This window comes from Garra rufa, chromosome 18, assembly GCF_049309525.1.
Source record: "Garra rufa chromosome 18, GarRuf1.0, whole genome shotgun sequence".
Taxonomy (NCBI): Eukaryota; Metazoa; Chordata; class Actinopteri; order Cypriniformes; family Cyprinidae; genus Garra; species Garra rufa.
In genome coordinates, this window is record NC_133378.1 from 19,268,482 (window position 1) to 19,289,095 (window position 20,614).

The 20,614-nt window shown below is 35.9% G+C and overlaps 1 protein-coding gene across 2 annotated transcripts in view; it reads right to left on the reverse strand.

Annotated features, from left to right (window-relative positions):
- Positions 1–20,614, reverse strand: part of arfgef2 (ADP-ribosylation factor guanine nucleotide-exchange factor 2 (brefeldin A-inhibited)) — a 49,829-nt gene that overhangs the window by 27,912 nt on the left and 1,303 nt on the right. The window contains exons 2-16 of one of the 2 annotated variants that reach the window (XM_073822645.1): positions 16,293–16,323; positions 15,543–15,666; positions 14,092–14,238; positions 10,479–10,658; positions 10,049–10,364; positions 9,527–9,643; positions 9,325–9,443; positions 6,629–6,762; positions 4,828–5,062; positions 4,594–4,693; positions 4,344–4,483; positions 2,912–3,020; positions 2,647–2,836; positions 2,435–2,546; positions 2,142–2,347 (exon numbers count right to left, since the gene is read on the reverse strand). In XM_073822645.1, coding sequence (XP_073678746.1) covers positions 2,142–2,347; positions 2,435–2,546; positions 2,647–2,836; positions 2,912–3,020; positions 4,344–4,483; positions 4,594–4,693; positions 4,828–5,062; positions 6,629–6,762; positions 9,325–9,443; positions 9,527–9,643; positions 10,049–10,364; positions 10,479–10,658; positions 14,092–14,238; positions 15,543–15,666; positions 16,293–16,323 — 2,260 coding nt within the window. Of the gene's footprint in view, positions 1–2,141; positions 2,348–2,434; positions 2,547–2,646; positions 2,837–2,911; positions 3,021–4,343; positions 4,484–4,593; positions 4,694–4,827; positions 5,063–6,628; positions 6,763–9,324; positions 9,444–9,526; positions 9,683–10,048; positions 10,365–10,478; positions 10,659–14,091; positions 14,239–15,542; positions 15,667–16,292; positions 16,324–20,614 lie in introns of both variants that reach the window. The other variant, XM_073822644.1, reaches the window with a different exon arrangement.

The following is a 20,614-nucleotide window of genomic DNA, read 5'->3' on the forward strand; positions in this document are numbered from 1 at the left end:
GTCTGTGAAAAAACCGCGTCTCTCTGGTCAGCCTAGGGTCCGAGATATGCCAAAAAAACAATCGGCACTACCAACCTTTCCACACAAAAACAAACAGTGTTCCAACCAGTCAGCGTCAGGAGTTTGGTGTTGTGGACTTTCGCTCCGCCTCCCTCACATCCCAGCACCAGTAGGAAAGTCCACAACACCAAACCCCTGACGCTGATTGGTTGGAACACTGTTTGGTTATCTGTGGTGTGTTGATAGCGCCGATTGTTTTTTTGGCATATCTCTGACCCTAGGCTGACCAGAGAGACTCGGTTTTTTCACAGACAATTTATGGGGCAGGCAGCGAGCGGATCGTGAAGAAACGTCAGCTGAAATTGACACTTTATGTTTTAGGCTAGAAATCGCTGATACAACCTTTAATACACTAAAAATTATTCTTTAGTACTTTTTAAGATAAACTTAAGAACATCCAAGTGTACTCTACTGCTATTTTTAGACACAGTAAATAGTTGTTCATGAGTTCCTTGAACAGTTAAACTGCCCGCTGTTCTTCAGACAAATCCTTCAGGTTTTTTTTTCTTAGCATTTTTTTTTTAGCATTTTTGTATATTTGAACTCTTTCCAACAATGATTGTATGATTTTGGGATCCATCTTTTCACACTGAGGACAACACAGACGGTTCAATTGCTCACTGATGCTCCAGAAGGATTTTCTGAAGAACAACGGGCAGTTTAACTGTTCAGAACATAACAAGGGACTCATGAACAACTATCACTAAACAAAAACAAAAATACACAGCTGTGGATCATTCAGGTAACAACACAGTATTAAGAATCGAGCGTATGTAAACTTTTGGACAGGGTCATTTTTATAAATTAAACTATTATTTTCTCTTGTGAACTATACGTAAACGTCTCCTATGTGAAATATCTTATTCAGGTCAGTACTAAATATAAAATAACATGCATTTTGCATGATCCCTCTTATTTTGGTAAAAAAAAATATATAATTTTGCAGATTCTGCAAGGTGTATGTAAACTTTTGACCTCAACTGTATATAACAATCCACTAAAATTGAACATCTGGAAAGCGTTCACAGCGCACTTTTAAGTAATGCACTTACAAAACACTTCTGTATATTTGGTTTACTTTATCTGACTACACTTAAAATCAGTTTAAGTGTTAGTGGTTATTAGTGCATGTATATTAAGTAGGGCCGGGACTCGATTAAAAAAATTAATATAATTAATTAAAGGCTTTGTAATTAATTAATCGAAATTAACCGCATTTTAATCGCATATAAATATTTGACCTGAGAACAGTGAGGAGTAATTTTTTTCATATGGATTTTTAATTATACCATTGAATGATGACTGAATACATAAGCTTAAGCAACAAAATATTGTTTATTTTTGTTCAACCAAGTCCAACAGACCAGTGCAATATTGCCATTAAGTGTAGCAATAGGCTCGATGTGGTACGGTGATATGCGAATTCCTTGTTGCATATCTTGCACACAACCATGCTCCTATCGACTCTTCCATCCATTCGTTTTTTATAACAAAATTTCCCATCCACAGGGCCAACCAAAGCGGTCTCATCAGCTTCTTTGTCCATGTTCACTGTGGTTTGTTTTTGTCTGAACGCTAGTTGGTGCTCCAGTATAATCGGTCCGCCGAAACTCATCCAGTGAGAAACGTTCCACAGTGCAAAAATAAGTGCGATTAAAATGCGTTGAAAAAAATTTAACGCGTTATTTTTGTGTAATTAATTAATCTAAATTAACGCGTTAAAGTCCCGGCCCTAATATTAAGTCTCCTTAAGTACCTATTACATTAGTAACTAGTACATAAGTAATATATTTGTTTAAAATCAATATAATTTAAACTTTGGATTACTATATAAAACAAATTTTTAAAGCATTCAAAGCACACTTTTAAAAAATAAACTCAAATAAATTCCTCTGTATATTTTATTTTAATGCACTAAAAATCAATTGAAATATTAGTGGTTTAATTTGTGAATTTATAGCATATAATTGTATAACTTATACAATTCTAGTATTTTTTAGTGAATTCAAATATGCTTTATTTTTACCTGGGCTAGCAAGCTTCAGAAATATATACAAATCTTCTTCAGTCTACAAACTTACCCCTGATTGCACTCCAGGTACCGAGCAGCAAACTTCTCCATGAGTCTATCAATTTTCTGGGCTTCACCTGGAAGCCTGAAGCCCTCCAAGAAGGCACGGAGCGCCGACACAAAGTCTTTGCCACAAAAGTCCAGCCGGTCAACGTAGCAGTACATCACCTCTTTATTAAACTTCACATTCTCTCCCAGGAACTCGCCAACCTGAGTCTGATCACATGACACAGCAGAGTCTAAGTAGCACAAAATGTCTCTGTTCACTAATTCATCGATATTTGAAAACGAGCGTTAACTTACCGTGTCCAATCGCTCTTCCTGTTGCAGGAACTGTGCAATATCTTCTGGTGAGGTGCCCAGCATGCCTTGCTCCTGCAGGTATTGCAATCCCCTTTTTGGTTTCTTGTTAAATCTTTAACAAACACAGAAAGTCAAAGTCAAAATCTGAAAATGAAAGAGAAAACTAAGAAACTTAAAAAAAAAGAAATGAAAAAAATATATATACAGCTTACAGCTCAATGCCATGCTCGATGATGTCTTTCTGCTGCTTGATGACCTCATACTGCTCGGGGTGATCTGGCTGAGACTGCTGAACTCCAGATGACACAGTGGAGTCCAGAGAGCTCACACTATCTCTGCGAGAGGAAAGATGCTCGTGGCGCTTCTCATCTGCACTGTCGCCCTCTGCTGGACGTTCCTGACCTACAGCACAACACAGTCCAGACTTAGCAAATTCTGATGACACAGACGATAAAACACACCTTAGTGTTGTCTTACCAAGGTTGGCCTGCAGGTTGGGGTTGACGTACATGTCCCTGCTCCATTCCACCATGCACTTCAGAATAGACACCAGACACTCCAGCCCTTTCTTTCTCAAACTCAGCTCCTGCAAATAAATCATTAACTGATCAACTCTGAATTAATTATTACATACTAACAGTGCTGTTTGAGAAGATTTTCACTTGAGTGAATCATGCACTTGTTTGGACTGTTGTAGAATTACATTTAATTGTGGCATTGCTAATATTATTGGCTTTTTATGATTATTCACATCATCTTTTTATATTTTAATCAAATTTATTTTTTTAATCACATTTTAAGTAATGTCAAGTTAAAGCATCTGCTAAATTATGTGACATACTGTCAAATCAAATAACATGCCACCTTTTTTACTACAGATGTCTGTAATTTTTTATGATTAATTACTTGTGTTGAGATTTTTTTTCTCATTTAAGTTGTCTGAAAGAATCGATCAAAGAATCTGCTAAATGATCAAAAATTTATAGCATATGCAGTATTATGTACACTGCTGCTCAAAAGTTTGGGATCAGTAAGATTTTTAATGTCTCTTATGCTCAAAGTTTTGTTTATTTGAACAAAAATACAGAAAAAAGTAATATTATTGCAATTTAAAATAAGTTTTCCATTTTAATATACATTTTTATAATTTTCATCATCCATTACTCCAGTCTCCAGTGTTACATGTTTCATCAGAAATCATAACATGCTGATTTTTTATCAATGTTGGAAACAGTTGTGGTGCTTAATTTTTTGGCACCTCTAATACATTTTCAGGATTCTTTGATTAATTAAAATGTAAAAAAATAACAATATAAATGTTTACTATCACTTTTGAATCAATTTAACACATCCTTGCTGAATAAAACTATGCATTTCTTTAAAAGAAAGAATAAAAAAAAATGACTGACCCTAAATTCTGAACATTAGTGTATATAGTTGCAAAAGATTTCCATTTTAAATAAATGCTGTTCTTTTTAACGTTTTATTCATCAAAGAATCCTGAAGAAAGTATGACAGGTTCCAAAAAAAAAAATATTAAGCAGCACAACTGTTTCCAAAACTGATAATAAATCAGCATATTAGAATGTTTTTTTCTAAAGAATCATGTGGCATTGAAGACTGTAATGAGTAATGATGATGAAAATCGAGCTTTGCATCACAAAAATAAATTCTACTTTAAAGTATATTAAAACAGAAAACCACTATTTTAAATTGCAATAATATTTCACACTATATACATTTTTTCTGGATTTTTAATCAAATAAACGCAGCCTTGATGAGCAGAAAAGAGAAAAAAATAAAATAAAATTGTACTTATCACAAATCTTTAAATGGCGGTGTATATTTAGAAAAATACCAAGCCATGTAAAGTATACTAATGTTCTGGTTTAGACATGACGATAAATACCTGTAATGGAGTCATGCCGAGCTCCTGTCCACTCCTTCCCTGGGCGATTTTAGACAGGTCATTTACCAGTCGCTCAAAAATGTTGGCAGCGTTGAGATCACAGTCATAGTTTACATAAATGTCAACCACACACTGTGCATCTGTGAGAAGAGCAGAAGACTGATTCACCATTCATTTTGACATTTGAGTTAATAATGTGCAAGATGTTTGTGTCTACACTGTGTGCACGTGTACACTGAGGTGCACCAACCTGCACATATTCGAGTTAGAGTCTGGATGACCATCCACTTATGCTCGAAGGAGCTGGATGACGTCTCCAGGATTGTTAGAAAGATCTCCCTGAAAAACACCTGAAGGAAATTTTCATACATTAAAGCACAAGTTTTTAGATAAAAAGTTTTAAAGATCAAGAGAAAGACATTTAGTCAAGTGTGTACAAACAGCCTGACAATGTATCTGAACATGTATCTTTTTTTTTTTTTACCTCAATCTGCATCTTAAGGTGCACTTTGAAGTGGGAGAGCAGGGTAAGGAAGATGGCAAGAGACAGCTCAAATACTTCAGGCACAGAGGAGACCCCGTTTTTGGAGAGCGCCACGCAGAGGTACTGTTTGATGGCGTTCACAAACATCTCATGGGTTCGGAACACAGGTCCAGCACCTTGCAGCACCGACAGCAGCAGCTGCAGGGAAACCACCTTAGATCGCAACTCATGGGACCTGGAAAAGTACAGCAGTTAGGGTCAGGAAATTTGAATGGAAAAAGGAGAAGTTCACTTTCAGAACAAAAATGTACAGATAATTTACTCACTCCCTTGCCATCCAAGATGTTCATGTCTTTCTATCTAAAGTCGATAAGAAATTATGTTTCTTTGAGGGAAACATTTAAGGAATTATCTCCATACAGTGGACTTCAGTGGTGCCCCCAAGTTTGCAGCTTCAAAGGGCTCTAAACGATTCCAACCGAGGAAAAGGGGTCTGATCTAGTGAATCGATCAGTCATTTTTGAAATAAATTGACAATTTATATACTTTTTAACCCCAAATGCTTGTCTTTTCTCGTTTCTGAGATGCGCATTTGTATTCCGGGTCAATACAGTTAGGGTATCTCAAAAAACACCCATCTCGTTTTCTTCTTCAATGTCAAAGTCATCCTACATGGCTGTTTTACTCTTTTTTTTTTTTTTTTTGTACAGGCCGTTTAAACTACTTTGCATGTTCACTTTGTAAACACTGGGTCGGTACTTCTGCAACGATGTAGGACGATTTTGAAGTCCTACAGATTTTGAGTTCACACAGAAAGGACACAAATATCTTGAATGACAAGGGGGTGAGTAAATTATCTGTAATGTTTTTGTTCTGTAAGTGAACTTCTCCTTTAAAGGGTTAGTTCCTCCAAAAATTTTAATTTGATGTTTATCTGCTTACTCCCAGGGCATCCAAGATGTAGGTGACTTTGTTTCTTCAGTAAAACACAAACGAAGAGTTTTAATTCAAACCGTTGCAGTCTGTTAGTCATATAATGGCAGTGAATGGGCACCAAACCTTTGAAAGTAAAATAAAAAACATGCACAGACAAATCCAAATTACACCCTGTGGCTCGTGACGATACACTGATGTCCTAAGACACGAAACGATTGTTTTTTGCAAGAAAGTTGGCTCAGAAGTTGGGAATTGTTAAAAACACATGTATACTGAGCTCGTGCTCAGGACAGTTGGACGTGGATGTGTATCAAAGGTAAAAAAATGATATAAATACTGTTCAGTTTCTCACAAAGACCGTGTTTCGTGTCTTAGTACATCAATGTATCGTCACAAGCCGCAGGGTGTAATTTGGATTTGTCTGTGCATGTTTTTTTTTTTACTTTCAAAGGTTTGGTGCCCATCCACTGCAATTATATGCCTAACAGACTGCATGGTTTGAGTTAAAAATCTTTGTGTTCTATTGAAGAAAAGTCACCGACATCTTGGATGCCTTCTGGGTAAGCACATAAACATCAAATTTTCATTTTGGGTGAACTATCCCTTTAAGGATCTGTTTGCATGAAACTAAATACCTTTCCAAATAATGGAAAAATAATTCAAAATCGTTCTGCAGGCAGTGTCCATTGTGGAACCAGAGCATTCAGATCTCCTCCAGCAACATTTCAGTTTTTAAGATGATACTCTTGACACCATTCATCATTTACTGGTCTTTCATATAAAATAAGTTGAAAAATAGTTGCTTCACTGATTTATCATCTAATATTTCATCTACTGTAAATACATTTCCTCTCCAGGTACTTACTTTGGGTCAGGTGGTCCATCAGCCAGGGGCTTCATAGAAAGCTTGCAGAGGGAGCGGAACACGAGGAAGGCGTCTTTCTGAAGAATGTGCGAAAAGCGGGCAGCTGTATGACTGCCTTGCATGGTTTCTGCATCCTGTTCAGAAAAGAAACAAAATACCAGTCAGTTTTTGTCTGTGTTTATGGACAATATCTTTATTCACTTCTGTTTAAATGTTTAGGATCTGTACAATGTTTAAGATCCATAAAGTCTCAAGTCTCAAACCCAAAGAGATATTCTTTATAAAAGTTAAGATTTAACCATGCCTTCCTAAAACGCCTCATTCAAACACACCCCCACAAATGTGTGTGGGAAGATCTGCATAACACCGCCCAAATATATACGCAAAGAAAAAAGGCACAACTTTTATTCTCACTGTAGTATTATTGCCACTGTCGCCATGTTGTAGAGACGCTATGTTTTGTTGCAAAAGTACATTGCTTGGCCTTCCAAAAGAGGACACAACTAGAAATCAGTGGTTAAACACTAACAACCCAGTACAACCCAAATATTTGAGTGTGTGCAGCACATTTAACAGAGGACTGTTTCCTGAATGTGTGAGTTTGCTGTCCTTCCAACTTTGCAAGGACAGTCTGGTGCTTCTGACTCACAGCCGTAACATTTCCATCACACGCTAGAAGTATTAGGCCAATCACAACGCACCAGACAACTGCCCAATCAAAGCACACAGAGCATTTCAGAACGATGAGCTTTGTAAAAATCTACACGTTTCAGAAAGGCGGGGCAGAGAGGAGCAACAAAATGTACAGTATGTGGAAAATAATGTTTTTGAACCTTAAACCGCGTAAACACATTGCATTACAACAAAAACACAAAATAATGTTCTTTTTAGCAATGTCATATGAACCCTTAAATGTTTTTAAAGACTTTTCCAATATATAGATTTGTTGCTCAATTTAGTTTTTTTATAACAACGTTGAAAACTATGAAAACTCATTTCCGCCACTGAATAAAAAATAAAAAAAGACAACTGCAACTTTTTAAATCTAACAATTCTGACTTTTTTCCCTCGCAATTGAGTTTTTACATCTCGCAATTCAGACTTTTTTTTTTTTACTCTGAGATTTAAACTCACATTTGCGAGTTATAAAGTCAGAATTGCTGGACAAACTCAGAATTGCATGATATAAACTTGCAATTCTGGCTATTTTCTCGCAATTGCAAGTTTGCTTCTCGCAATTCTGACTTTTTTCCTTGCAATTGCGAGTTTGTATCTTGCAATTCTGGCTTTTTTTTCTCACAACTGAGAGTTTACATCTCGCAATTAAGACTTTTTTTTTCTCTCAGAACTGCGAGATATAAACTCACATTTGCAAGTTATAAAGTCAGAATTGCAGGATATAAACGTGCAATTCTGGCTTTTTTTCTTGCAATTGCGAGATTGCATCTCATAATTCTGACTTTTTTCCTCGCAATTGCACATTTGTGAGAAATGAACTAAAAATTGACTTATAAAGTTAATTTCTGAGGAGAAAAAAAAAAGACGTTCACAGAATTGTGAGTTTATATCTCACAATTCTGCTCTTGCGAGTTTGTATCACGCAATTGTGAGAAAAAAGTCAGAATTGTGACACGTTGCAATAACCGTTTCTTTCATAGAAAACAGTAGTACTCCTTAATAATTTTCTGAAAACCTTTTTTGATTAGTATTTCTTGATCAATAGAAAGTTCAAAAGAACAGCATTTAATGATTTTACTGTCACTTTTGCTCAATTTAATAATTTTAATTATATATATATTTAATTATATATATACAGTAGTCAACATTCGAAGTGGATAAAAAAAGTTAATCAAAAGTTGTCCTAAGATAAGAACGGGTATTCTTTTTGGTTTTAGGACAAATTTGATGAAAGGTTTTGATCCACTTCGAATGTTGACTACTGTATGTGTATATATATATATATATATATATACACATACTGACTCCACACTAGGGGTGGCCGATATGACCAAAATCTTATATCAAGATATGAGTAATTTTATTTAATGGCAACAATATTAATCTCAATAAATCTCAGTATAGTTGTTTTTGCCTTACATAAGGTGTTTATGATATCTAAATTTTTGATTCCGTAAAAATGCAAAATGATTTGTATCGTGAAAAGCACTAAACAAATTCTTGAATAACTTGAATTGAATAAAAAATAAGAATAACAAACTAATAACAAGCAACAGGACAAAAAAAATTACACTAAAACAAACAAATAAAATTGCTACATACATTCTATGAAGTAATCTAATATATAAAAACACTGCATATTCTTTGATTAACAAGAATGACAGACAGCAGGACAGACTGCTGTCACTTTAAGAGCTGCCCGGATCCAATATACTGTTACACATCTGTTTTCTTTCTCACTGGTTTGGTTTCACTTAAGACCTAAATTATTGTTTACGAGGATACTTGCAAAGATGGGCATTGAGACACATATCTGTCTGTATTTAACCATTTAAGGCCTATAAAGCGGCAAAATAACCCAGTTCAATACTCCCATGGTCTATGAGCTCTGTCTGATTGTGTTTCAACAGCTTAAAATCACTTGTTTTTTTAAAAAAAAACAATGCTTAAAAACGTGTGCAAACAATTTGTTTTTGTGGCCTCGTAGCAAGTAAAGTACTGTAAAGTAAGAAACACACCAGAATGTCTGTGGAGGACTCTGAGCCACGGTCGTCCACCATCCCATTCATCTGCTGGGTGTCGATTCGAACAACCGGGGGCGGCACTTTGGTTTCTGAGTCAGAATGTTGATCTAAGCCTGTGGTAAAAACAGATGCAGGAGTGACTACCATGTCTTAGGTACACATAAAGCTACAGTCAACTACTTCCAGTGTGACGCACCTCCTTCCACAGAGCTATCTCCTAATCCACTGTCTGGCTCAGTCTCATCATGAATCTCAGTGCCTACTCCTGTTTCAGGCTGCGGATGGGCCTCCTCTCCCTCAACACCTCCTGCCACTGAAGAAGTTGTTTGGTCAGACTCCTGTATCTCTTCATCTTTAAAAAAAAGTCAAGCTAAAAACAGAATCTACACAAATAAAGTGCAGCAAAACAACTTTCTAACATGGCAACAGGAAACTGACAGAATCTAATTTGTGACCCTCGACCACAAAACCAGTCTTAAGTAGCACTTGTATATTTGTAGCAATAGCCAAAAATACACTGTATGGGTCAAAATACCGTAAATATATCAAAACTTAAATATAAAAATATGATAAAGGCGATTTTCTCAATATTTAGATTTTTTTGCACCCTCAGATTCCAGATTTTTAATTGTCCTATCCTAACACTGACTGGTTTTGTGGTCCAGGGTCACATTTGGAGTCATTTCTCGCATATCCAGACACTAGCGATTCCCTGTACCTGGATGTGCAATTTCCTTTGTGCTCTGTTTATCTGTGGCAAACTCCTCCTCTGATTTTGACTCTTCCGGCTGGCCATTGATAGAAGATGAGTCTTGAGGAGTGGAAGGAGTGGAGGGAACCCCAGGAGGGCTTAGAGAGGGGGATGGGGATCCATTCTGTTCTGAGCGGGCTCGTTCAAGCCATGGTGATCTGGATCCCCGACCTGGAGTTGGAGAAGGGTTTTGGGCTACAGGTGAAGGGTTACTGGATACTGGAGAAGGATTGCGCAGCTGCAGACGTTGTCTCTCCTTCTCTGCTTCCTGAGCTTCCAGAGCCTGCAAACGAGTCATCAGAAAGTCAAACCTAGTTACCTAATTTTCCCAAACCATAAATGGCACCCATAGTTCCACTAGGGTGACACCTCACATCTGAAAAGAGTAGTAACTAACCGCCTGGTTCTCCATACGGGTGAAGATGACATTGAGCATCTGTGTGAGAGTGGCCTTGGCCGTGGTCTGGTTGATCAGGTTGCGGCTGGCCAGGTAGATGTTGTAGCAGGTGCGGACAGTGAGGAGAATTGTTCCCTCGTGGATCTCTATGTGCGGCGATGTTACAGCAGTCAGCAGAGCCTGTAGAGTAAAACAACACATTATGCATTATGAAATCACAGATTAAGACAATTTATTTGAATACAGTGGGGACCAAATTGGAAATCTGGGATACAAAAAAAAACTAATCTAAAAACCTTCAATCCTGGAACTAAAAGTTTTAGGATTTCAAAAAAATTAAATAAATATTCTACACTATTTTAGTATGAAAAAGATTTGACAATACTTATAAGTCACCTTATTAAACGAGCAAATTTGTGATTCTGATCACCCAGCCAGTCACATGTTCTTTTTCCCTAAAGCTCAAGATCATGCTGGAGAACATGATCATTAGGTTTTACACAAACAAGTTGAGGCATCTCGAGTGCTGCTGCAATTAAAGTTGCATAAGGACAACCCAAATACTAAGACATTTTCAAGTAGTTCACATTAAACTTCTTTACTAAGGATTCACTTCCAGAATTCCAGGATTTTTCTCCTGAAGGTCCAAATTGCAGTTTCAATGCAGCTTCAAATGGCTCTACATGATCTCAGACAAAGAATCGGTCTTATCTACCGAATCCATCTATCATTTTCTAAAAAATATATACACTTTAACCACAAATGCTTGTCTTGCACTAGCTCTGCGATGTGCATCTATGACTTCACGCACTGCGTAATCATGTTGGAAAGGTCACATGTGGTTAGTTCTTCGTCTGTGTACTTTGGTTCAAAAAAGTAGGGTGAAAAACTCATCTCATTTTCTCCTCCAGCTTCAAAATTGTCAGACATTGTTGTTTTACCTTTTATCTGAAGGGGGTTTGACTTTCTTTTGCATGTTCCCTTTGTAAATACTGAGTCGGTATTCCGTGTATGTCACATGATAAGACGAGCATTTGTTATTAAAAGCATATATATTTTATTATTCCTTGGCAGAGCCCATTGAAGCTGCATTGAAATTGCAGTTTGGACCTTCAACCCATTGGCCACCATTTGAAGTCCACTATATGGAGAAAAATCCTGAATGTTATCCTCAAAAACCTTAATTTCTTTTCTACTGAGGAAAGACATGAACTTGATCTTGGATGACAAAGTAAATTCAGGGTTCGCACTCTAAGCCAAATGTCAAATTCCCTGACTTTTCCCTGACTTTCACTGACTAAAAAGCTACATTTCCATGACCTATCATGAACAGAAAAACAGGCTGCACTTTGATATTTTTCCTTTACTATTTCTGGGTCATTCTACATGTACTTTTGGTATGGCAAGATGTTAAAAAATATGTTTCTTTGTCTAACAATTAAACTTAGACCATATTATTAGAGTAACTTTTGACTTTATGAATACACATAAATGACAGCTTAATGATTTTTTTTCATCTTTTTTGTGCATTTATTTAAAGACCATATGTACCATTTTTGTCACTGGTGTTACCTTACGTCTTTGGGAATATTAAAGGTTTTTATGAAATATTATTTCTCGATTTTTTTAGCACATGTAGTCAGTTACAGAAAAATAATGAAAATGCAAGAAATAAGGAGATTATGTTTTATTTTATTATTTTTTTAAAGATTTATTTTTGGCGTTTTTGCCTTTATTTTAATAGGACAGATCAGAATTTACAGGAAGCGAAGTGGGAGAGAGCTGGGGGGGGCGGGATCGGGAAAGGCTCTCGAGTTGAGATTCGAACACGGGACGCCCGGAGCGCAAGGGCGCTGTATGTCGACGCGCTGCCCACAAGGCTATTGGCGCCGACATGTTTTATTTATTTAATGTGACAGAAAAAAACACAGTAACACCAGTGACTCAATGAATCATCAGTGACATACATAAGACCACATGTTTTCAATCATGGTTTACTAACAATAAAGTATAGGTCACACCAGTGAGCTCAACTAAAAGCTTCATATGAAATCATTAGATAAATGAGAACATTTCTGATAACTGAAAAAAGACAGTGGACTTATAATGGGTCCACTTTCTTCATAGATCTTCAGAAAATAGGAAGAAGGAAGTAAAGTGATGTCATCAGTGTGTTTTTATTTTAAAATAAAAGATTTTTGTTAAAAGGTAAGACCAGTGACAACTTTAAAGGACCACTATTTTCTTTATATATTTTATAATATTTTTTCAGCATTTTGTTTTTCTATGCCATTTATATTGTATATTTGATAGTTATGAATACATTGCATTTTAAATGGTAGAAAACCTCAAAATAAAGCACTTTCCTGCTGTACATGGCTGTGGGGATGAGCAGCTTTGTGGTGCTTGGAATTTTGTATAATTAATAAAAAAAAAAAAAAATATTGCCACATTGATCAATATCTGGAATAGACCTTTAAAATTCCATGACCTGTGGGAACCCTGTAAATTATCAGGAAATTTTTATTCTGGAAGTGATGTAATCCTTTAAGAAAAAGCATTTTAAACCCAACTAATAAGACAAATGTGATTAATTTTCAACACAATGATAAACTTATGAAATTAAGGATTATGCAGTAAATAATGACACTGATGAACACGCAATCTTTAATGGGCGGCCCTCTCAGATAATTATGTCACCTTACGTACACATCTTACAAATCAGCCCAACACCCTTATGCAAACAATTGCTCTCTATGTACTGCTGCGTTTTCTCTTCATTTACAAAAAATAGAACACTAGTAAATCTTTCACACAGCATGCTTATCTAAAATGATAAGCCAGACTGGGATCAAAAAAAAAGACTTTGTACTTTAATGCTCAGCTTGTTTTGCAAATAGTGTTCTCAGTTTATTTGATCATCTATTTTATATAGCTGCCTGTTTTATATAGCTGCCTAAATTTTCCCACAGTGATCTTGTGTGACACAAGTGTGTTGACGTAGGTGCTGAATACAGAAGCAGCTTTGATTACTTTGGCATGAGCTCCACTGCAGTGAGCAGGTGAACTTACTGCAAGGTCAAACAGAGATGTATTATGAATGATCATGAATCAACTATGAATGTCCAAACAATTTATTAAAATAATTAAGATGAGTGAGTTCTTTAAGTTAATTTAGTGTAAATACTGTTTAAAAATAATTTTAATTCATTAAAAGTCTATATGTAATGTACTGTTTTTGAAAGAAGTGTCTTGCATTTATTTGCACTTTTTTTCAAATAGTGTAAAAACAGTTATATTAAAAAAAATGAATTAAATTAACTGTTTTTGCAGCTTAATATCAATTTTGTGGACTCTTTGATTAATAGAAACTGAAAAAGAACAGCATTTGAATTAAACAAATACTGTGTAACATTAGTAAAGTCACTTTTGACAAATTTAATGCATCACATGCTAATACCTTTGCTGAATAAAAATATTCTTTCTTTAAAAAAAAAAAAAAAAAAAAAAAAACTTCCCCCAAACTTTTGGAACAATAGAGTGAACGTATGTTATATGTTGTATTACAAATAACTGCATTATATCAGTCATCAAATATTTAATCAAATTTTACCTTAATGATCTGGAGCTGTACCCCCTCATCAGTCTGGGGTCCCTGAAAGCAGTTACAGATGGTCTCCACCAGCCGGTCAATCAGCCGTTTTCCTGGAGCTCCGCTGTCAGGGGCGTTTCCTGTGATGTGCCCATACGCAATGAGTTTCTGTGGTGAATAAAAGAAAAGAAAATGTATGAGTGGAATGATTAAATGAATTAAAATATTACATCTAGTGAACTGCAATTTACATACAGTTGAGGTCAAAAGTTTACATACACCTGGCAGAATCTGCAAAACGTTGATTATTTTACCAAAATAAGAGGAATCATACAAAATGCATGTTATTTTTTATTTAGTATTGATCTGAATAAGATATTTCACATAAAAGACATTTACATATAGTCCACAAGAGAAAATAATAGTTGAATTTATAAAAATGACGCCATTCAAAAGTTTACATACACTTGATTCTTAATACTGTGTTGTTACCTGAATGATCCACAGCTGTGTTTTTGGTTAGTGATAGCTGTTCATGAGTCCCTTGTTTGTCCTGAACAGTTAAACTGCACACTGTTCTTCAGAAAAAATGCTTCAGGTCCCACAAATTCTTTGTTTGTTTTTTTAGCATTTTTGTGTATTTGAACCCTTTCCAACAATGACCGTATGATTTTAAGACCCATCTTTTCACACTGAGGACAACTGAGAGACTCTAACTTTTACAGAAGGTTCAAATGCTCACTGATGCTTCAGAAGAAAAAAACAATGCATTAAGAGCCAGGGGTGTAAACTTTTGAACATCATTTTTTTTTTTTCATTAAGTACTGCCCTTCAGAAGCTACAAAAGATACCTAAATGTTTCCCAGAAAACAAAATAAGCTAAATTTAACCTGATCTATAAATTCAAAACGTTAATGCATCGTGAGTCTCTCAATTGTCCTCATTGTGAAAAGAATGATGTCAAAATCATACAGTCATTGTTGGAAAGGGTTCAAACACACAAAAATGGTGAAAAACCAAAGAATTTGTGGGACCTGAAGGATTTTTCGGAATAACAGCGGGCAGTTTAACTGTTCAGGACAAACAAGGGACTCTAAACAAACAAAGAAAAAACACAGCTGTGGATCATTCAGGTAACGACACAGTATTAAGAATCAAGTGTATGGAAATGTATTAACAAGGTCATTTTTATAAATTCAAAACTATTATTTTCTCTTGTGGAGAAGTCTTTTATGTGAAATTGCTTTTCAAATAAATAACATGGATTTCGTATGATCCCGCTTATTTTGGTAAAATAATCAACATTTTGCAGATTCTGCAAGGTGTAAGTAAACTTTTGTCTTCAAAAGTAACTGGAATGAACTAGACTGTAATTTGTAGTAAGTAATAAAAGTAAGTAATGAAATTTAGCAGTCTGAACAAAGCATGATGATACACTGCAGTAGAGTGAGGTGAATGAGAACTCTGCGTACCTGTAAGCAGTCGAGAGACGTACTGACAATACGTGGAGACTTGGACTGACATGCCAACTCGAAAGGCAGGACGTACTTGTCAGCTTCAATGTAATTGGCTCTGGGAGGAACAACAGTGCCATCCCTAGCACATACAAGATTCACAGCACAGGTCAGTAAGCGGAAATAACCATGCAGCACTGAATCATACATCATTCACTAAATATTACATAAAGTTGAACAAGAAAAAACATTTAGAACATCTTCACGTCAGCCCTTTAGCGTTACGGGGGCGTTTGTTCAGCATGGACATGAGTGCGACGAGTATCTGAAATTATTACGTAACCATGATGGTTCAGAATAAAGGTGATTAAGCTTTAGAGAGCCTTTTTATAAAAACACAATAAGCATTATTTTAAAGGGGACATCAGATGCAAAATTCACTTTTGCATGGTGTTTGCATATAAACGTGTCTTAGCAGTGTGTGGACACAACCACCCTACAATCATAAAAATCCATTTACTCTTTTTTTTTAATTATCTGTGTTCATTGCTGTGTACAGTTGTTTTTGACAAGGTAAAAAGGTTGTTTTACACGACCATTGAAGAATTTTAACCAAAGTATGTTGCATACATTTTATGAAGACCCTAAAAAAATCACACCAACTTGTGGAAAATGGGCATCCGATGTTCCCTTTAACATTACATCAATGTAGATCACATGAGACTTTTGCATGGATGGTGCATGTTGGTAAATGAGATGTAAACTTACTTCTGCTTTTCCAGTTCTTGCTTGATTTCATCTAGAAAAAAAAGAGAGAGAAAGAGACAAATTAACACATCAGCTCACATCAATATGTCACACCTCTCTCAAAGCGGAGAGAGTGCTACTTCAGAAAACTACTAAAACAATGTCTTGCTATTTACATTTATATTAGGGTATTACAGTATTAGTCTGTCTGGACTCCAGGTATTAAGATTATGCATTCGGTAGGACATCAAAGCGAACCAGATGATGGGGTGGAAATAACATCTACAGCACAGCAGCAGGAATATGTGCCCTAATAAAAACACTGATGACTCAGCAAGATATAGAAATGATCCGGGACTGGTTGTGCTTTACATCTATAATTTCCATTAAAGATAGTAATGAGACTATTTGCAGGGAAATTGAGTCTATTTTCAGAGAAAATTATGTTCACCTTTATAGCTGAAGTGCTCAGAATAAACTAAATTAAAGCAATAATTCACCCAGAAATGAACATTGAGTCATCAACTCAACCTCATGCAACATAAACCTATACAACTTTTTTTTCTTTTATATGGAACACAAAAGGTGCACTTTTTAAAAATGCATGGCCGCTTTTTTTATGCAATCACAATGAACAGGGATTAGCTTTTTTGAAGTGTCCATCTGACTTGCACTGCATAAAAGTTAGAAATACTGTATGTATGCCTGTGTGTATGAAAGCCACTGATTTCTGAAACTTTTTTCGCATTCTGATACACACCCAAGACTAAAGATAAATACTATAGTTTAATCTCTGCACAAATACACTTTTTTGTGAATAACAATTAAAACATCCCATCTCATTTGTTCACAGCAGGCAGTTTTAACTCTGACAGTGACTGTCTTGAATCAGCTGTAGCTGCTGTGCTTAAATAGGATGAAGGGCCAAACCCTCTATGTAAAGATTTCTTTAAATACACCACCACTATAAATCTTAAACTAATTTATCAGCATCACTAATCATCTAGTTAGTCGTTAAAGGGATAGTTCACCCAAAAATGAACATTTTGTCATCATTTACTCACCCTTATGTCAAACCTGTATACGTTTCTTTCTTATGTTCAACATTAAAAAGGATATGTGACCCATGCTGGCAAAATGAATTGAAATGAAAATGAATCTTTTTCTAATGAATTCTCCAATAAAATAGCTTCAAAATGACTTGGAATTGGACAAAAAATTACTTAGCTACAGCGGTTTGAAGGCGACACAGTCAGCAGAGTTGATTTTGAGAAGTCAAATTAAAGTTTTCTGAAGGTTCCAAAGCAAAAAATCACCAAGCAACGTTGCATGTTTTCCTCCAATTCTTTTCTTAATAATAATTACTATATTATTAATCACAATATATCTATTTGTTTATTTGATCGTTGTTATTAAAATGAACAAAGATGCAAATAAACAGCAGTTTAATCAAGAGCAGTAAGTGATTCAGTCTTTTCTTTTAAAGGTCCCATATTGTCAAAATCGAAATTTCCTGGCTTTTTTCATGATAACTGAGGTCTAGGAGCTATGTAACTACCATATAAGTTTCAAAACAGTAAATCCACAGTAAACTGCACACGGCCTGCTTAAAGTAGCTGTTCATTTTCACGAGCTGCTGTGACTTCCGTAACGATGTGACGTCCGATCTACTCAGTCACCGCCTTCAGTCACCACCCCAAGCACCAAACACGTCCCACCCTCCTTTTGTCAAACCCAGACAATATCATATCCATAACATTGCTAAGCAACAACAACACGAAAACAAGTCGAGAAAACGCTGTTCAGTCGATAGATGTCAAAACTACATCATTGCACAGGCTTCAGAACAACGTGAATATAAGAGACCAGTGGCAGTCAACTTCAGTCTCTTTCACACAGCGATTCCGGTAAATACACGGATAATGTTTCCCATGATTTGTTCCGGAGTTGTTTGATTTGGTTCATTCACAGTTGTTTTCCGGAATCTGTGCGTGCTTTACACACAACCCATAAAGACATGTGACGTTTGGATGTGAGATGTAATGCGACGCGTACGTTTCACTAAACTGAAACTAACCTGAACAAACTGTGCTTCAGCGCTGATAGTGAGGAGCTGGCTCTGCCCGATCGCCGCTTCATTCCACTTTGCACGTATTTTTTTGTCGTGAAGAGTCGCATGATAACGTGCATCATCACTACAACACTGCCTTTATGGTTCTGGCTTTTGTTCACACAGCGCTCGTTCCCGTAATTTTCCAGAATCAGCGCGCATTGTGAAAGGGGCTTTACTAAAGCAACAGTTATGTAGCTTACTGCATTCGGTGTTTGAAAAAGAAAAAACATTAATGATCATTCTGAAATATCCTGTTGAGTATCAGCAAGCTAGGCTCTCTCTATGGCTCTGGGCTCGGCTACAACGATACATGACCGTAGTTACCTGTGATTGGCCTGGCTGTGCGTCACTCAGAAAACAACAGGCCAATCAGAAGAGAGGCTCATGAATATTAATTAGATGGGCCAAAATCGACCTGTTTTTGACAGAGCTCCTAAAAAAGGAGCTGTAAAAATATATTGAGATGGATTTTGGCACTTATACCACAAATATATATTCTTAAGGACATCAACAACTAAAATAAACCTCCAGAAATGTGTACAATATGGGACCTTTAATGTTCAATAAAATTGACACAGATCTATGTTAAGACCTACTGTAATGCATGGATCTAATCAAATGTTACAAATCAGATTTTCCCCCAACTATTAACTAAACATTTATGTAAGACAACAGATTATGTTTGTGTGAATCTTGGCAAGACATATTTCACAATAATGTATCTCAGTTTTATGCACACGCTTTGCAAATGTCAGTCAGTGTGATCATTTTGTTTTCATCAGCATGGGTTTGAAAATCATATTTCACTGGTTTGGACACGTCATCAAGAATTCAATATGAATATTCACAAAGCTGGAATGCTGCGCTTTGCAACAATAGACCTACAACTTGTGGTGAGAAGCAGCAGCAGTCTCCAGAAGTGAGAAAAATGTACTCCTCTCAGAAAACATACAAATAAAGATAATTTTAGATGTTTAATTACTATTTGGAGCACTTGGATCGCTATAAGATGGATTAATGAACTAATTTTTGTGAAAACCTTAAAATTCGACCAGAACTGTTATTTTTCATTTCTTTTGCCTGTAGCTCAAAATTACATTTTGAAGAATGCTGGTAATCAAACAGTTGGCAGTCCCCATTGACTTCCACAGTATTTCTTTCCATACTATGGAAATCAATAGGGACCAACAACTGTTTGGTCCTTCAGAATTCTTCAAAATATCTTCTTTTGTGCAACACATGACAAAATTTAAATTTTTGGGTGAAAAAAATCTTTAAATGGCTAGTCAACTCTCCCAGCCCATCCTACATGCAATTTGTGAATAAATTGGTCTTTTGTGCTGCGTCTTTTCAATGAATCGGCAGATATGGTTCACAAGACAGACCTGAATGATTCATTCATGAATCGGACAGATCTAGTTCTCGAGTTCAACTCACTGATTCAGTGATTACAGTGGTTACCAGCTCACTGAAGGGGAAAATTATCAGTGCATAACAGTTTAGATTTATCACACTAAACCACTGTATCACTTTCGAATATCTGGAAAAGCACAAACAAATTACATTCTTCAAAAATTTCAACCTTTTCTGTCTTCAACAGAAGAAAGAAAGTCATACCGAAAAAACATGAGTGCATAAACTATTCTTTTAAAAATAAAAAATGTACAGTTTTTCATGCCTTTGATGTTTATGAACAATCAACAAATGGATTCATTATCAGACTGCCATCTGTTCACAAGAAGGTACAGGAAACTGATCTTAAGCAATGGCACATTTCATAAGATGTTCAACATTTTATAAACTGTTTGCAAAAACCTCTATCTGGCTACTTGTAAAACCAAAAAGTGTTAGAAGTATCTAGGCAGAACAACAAAAGAACACTAACTGTTTGGTTAACCTCTATCTAACCCATTGCCTAGCAGTGTATCCTGTTGGCCAGTGGACTGTGTAAATAGGTCTATATGTTAATCAGCCCAATTCACTCACATGACAGGGTAATGAGGGAGTGTCTGTTTGTATGACGTGCCTCTGAGAGCATTCAAACAAACCCACTAGGAAGTAGCAATACATTAACCGCCAAATAGCTGAACACTACAGACTTCCAGGATCAAACGTCAAACATACCAAATGACAAACCAACATTAGTTTACAATTTAAAAAAAATACATGGAGAACTTATGTTCAGGATGAAACTATTTTTAGATTGACACTTAGAACAAAGGTTCGGAAA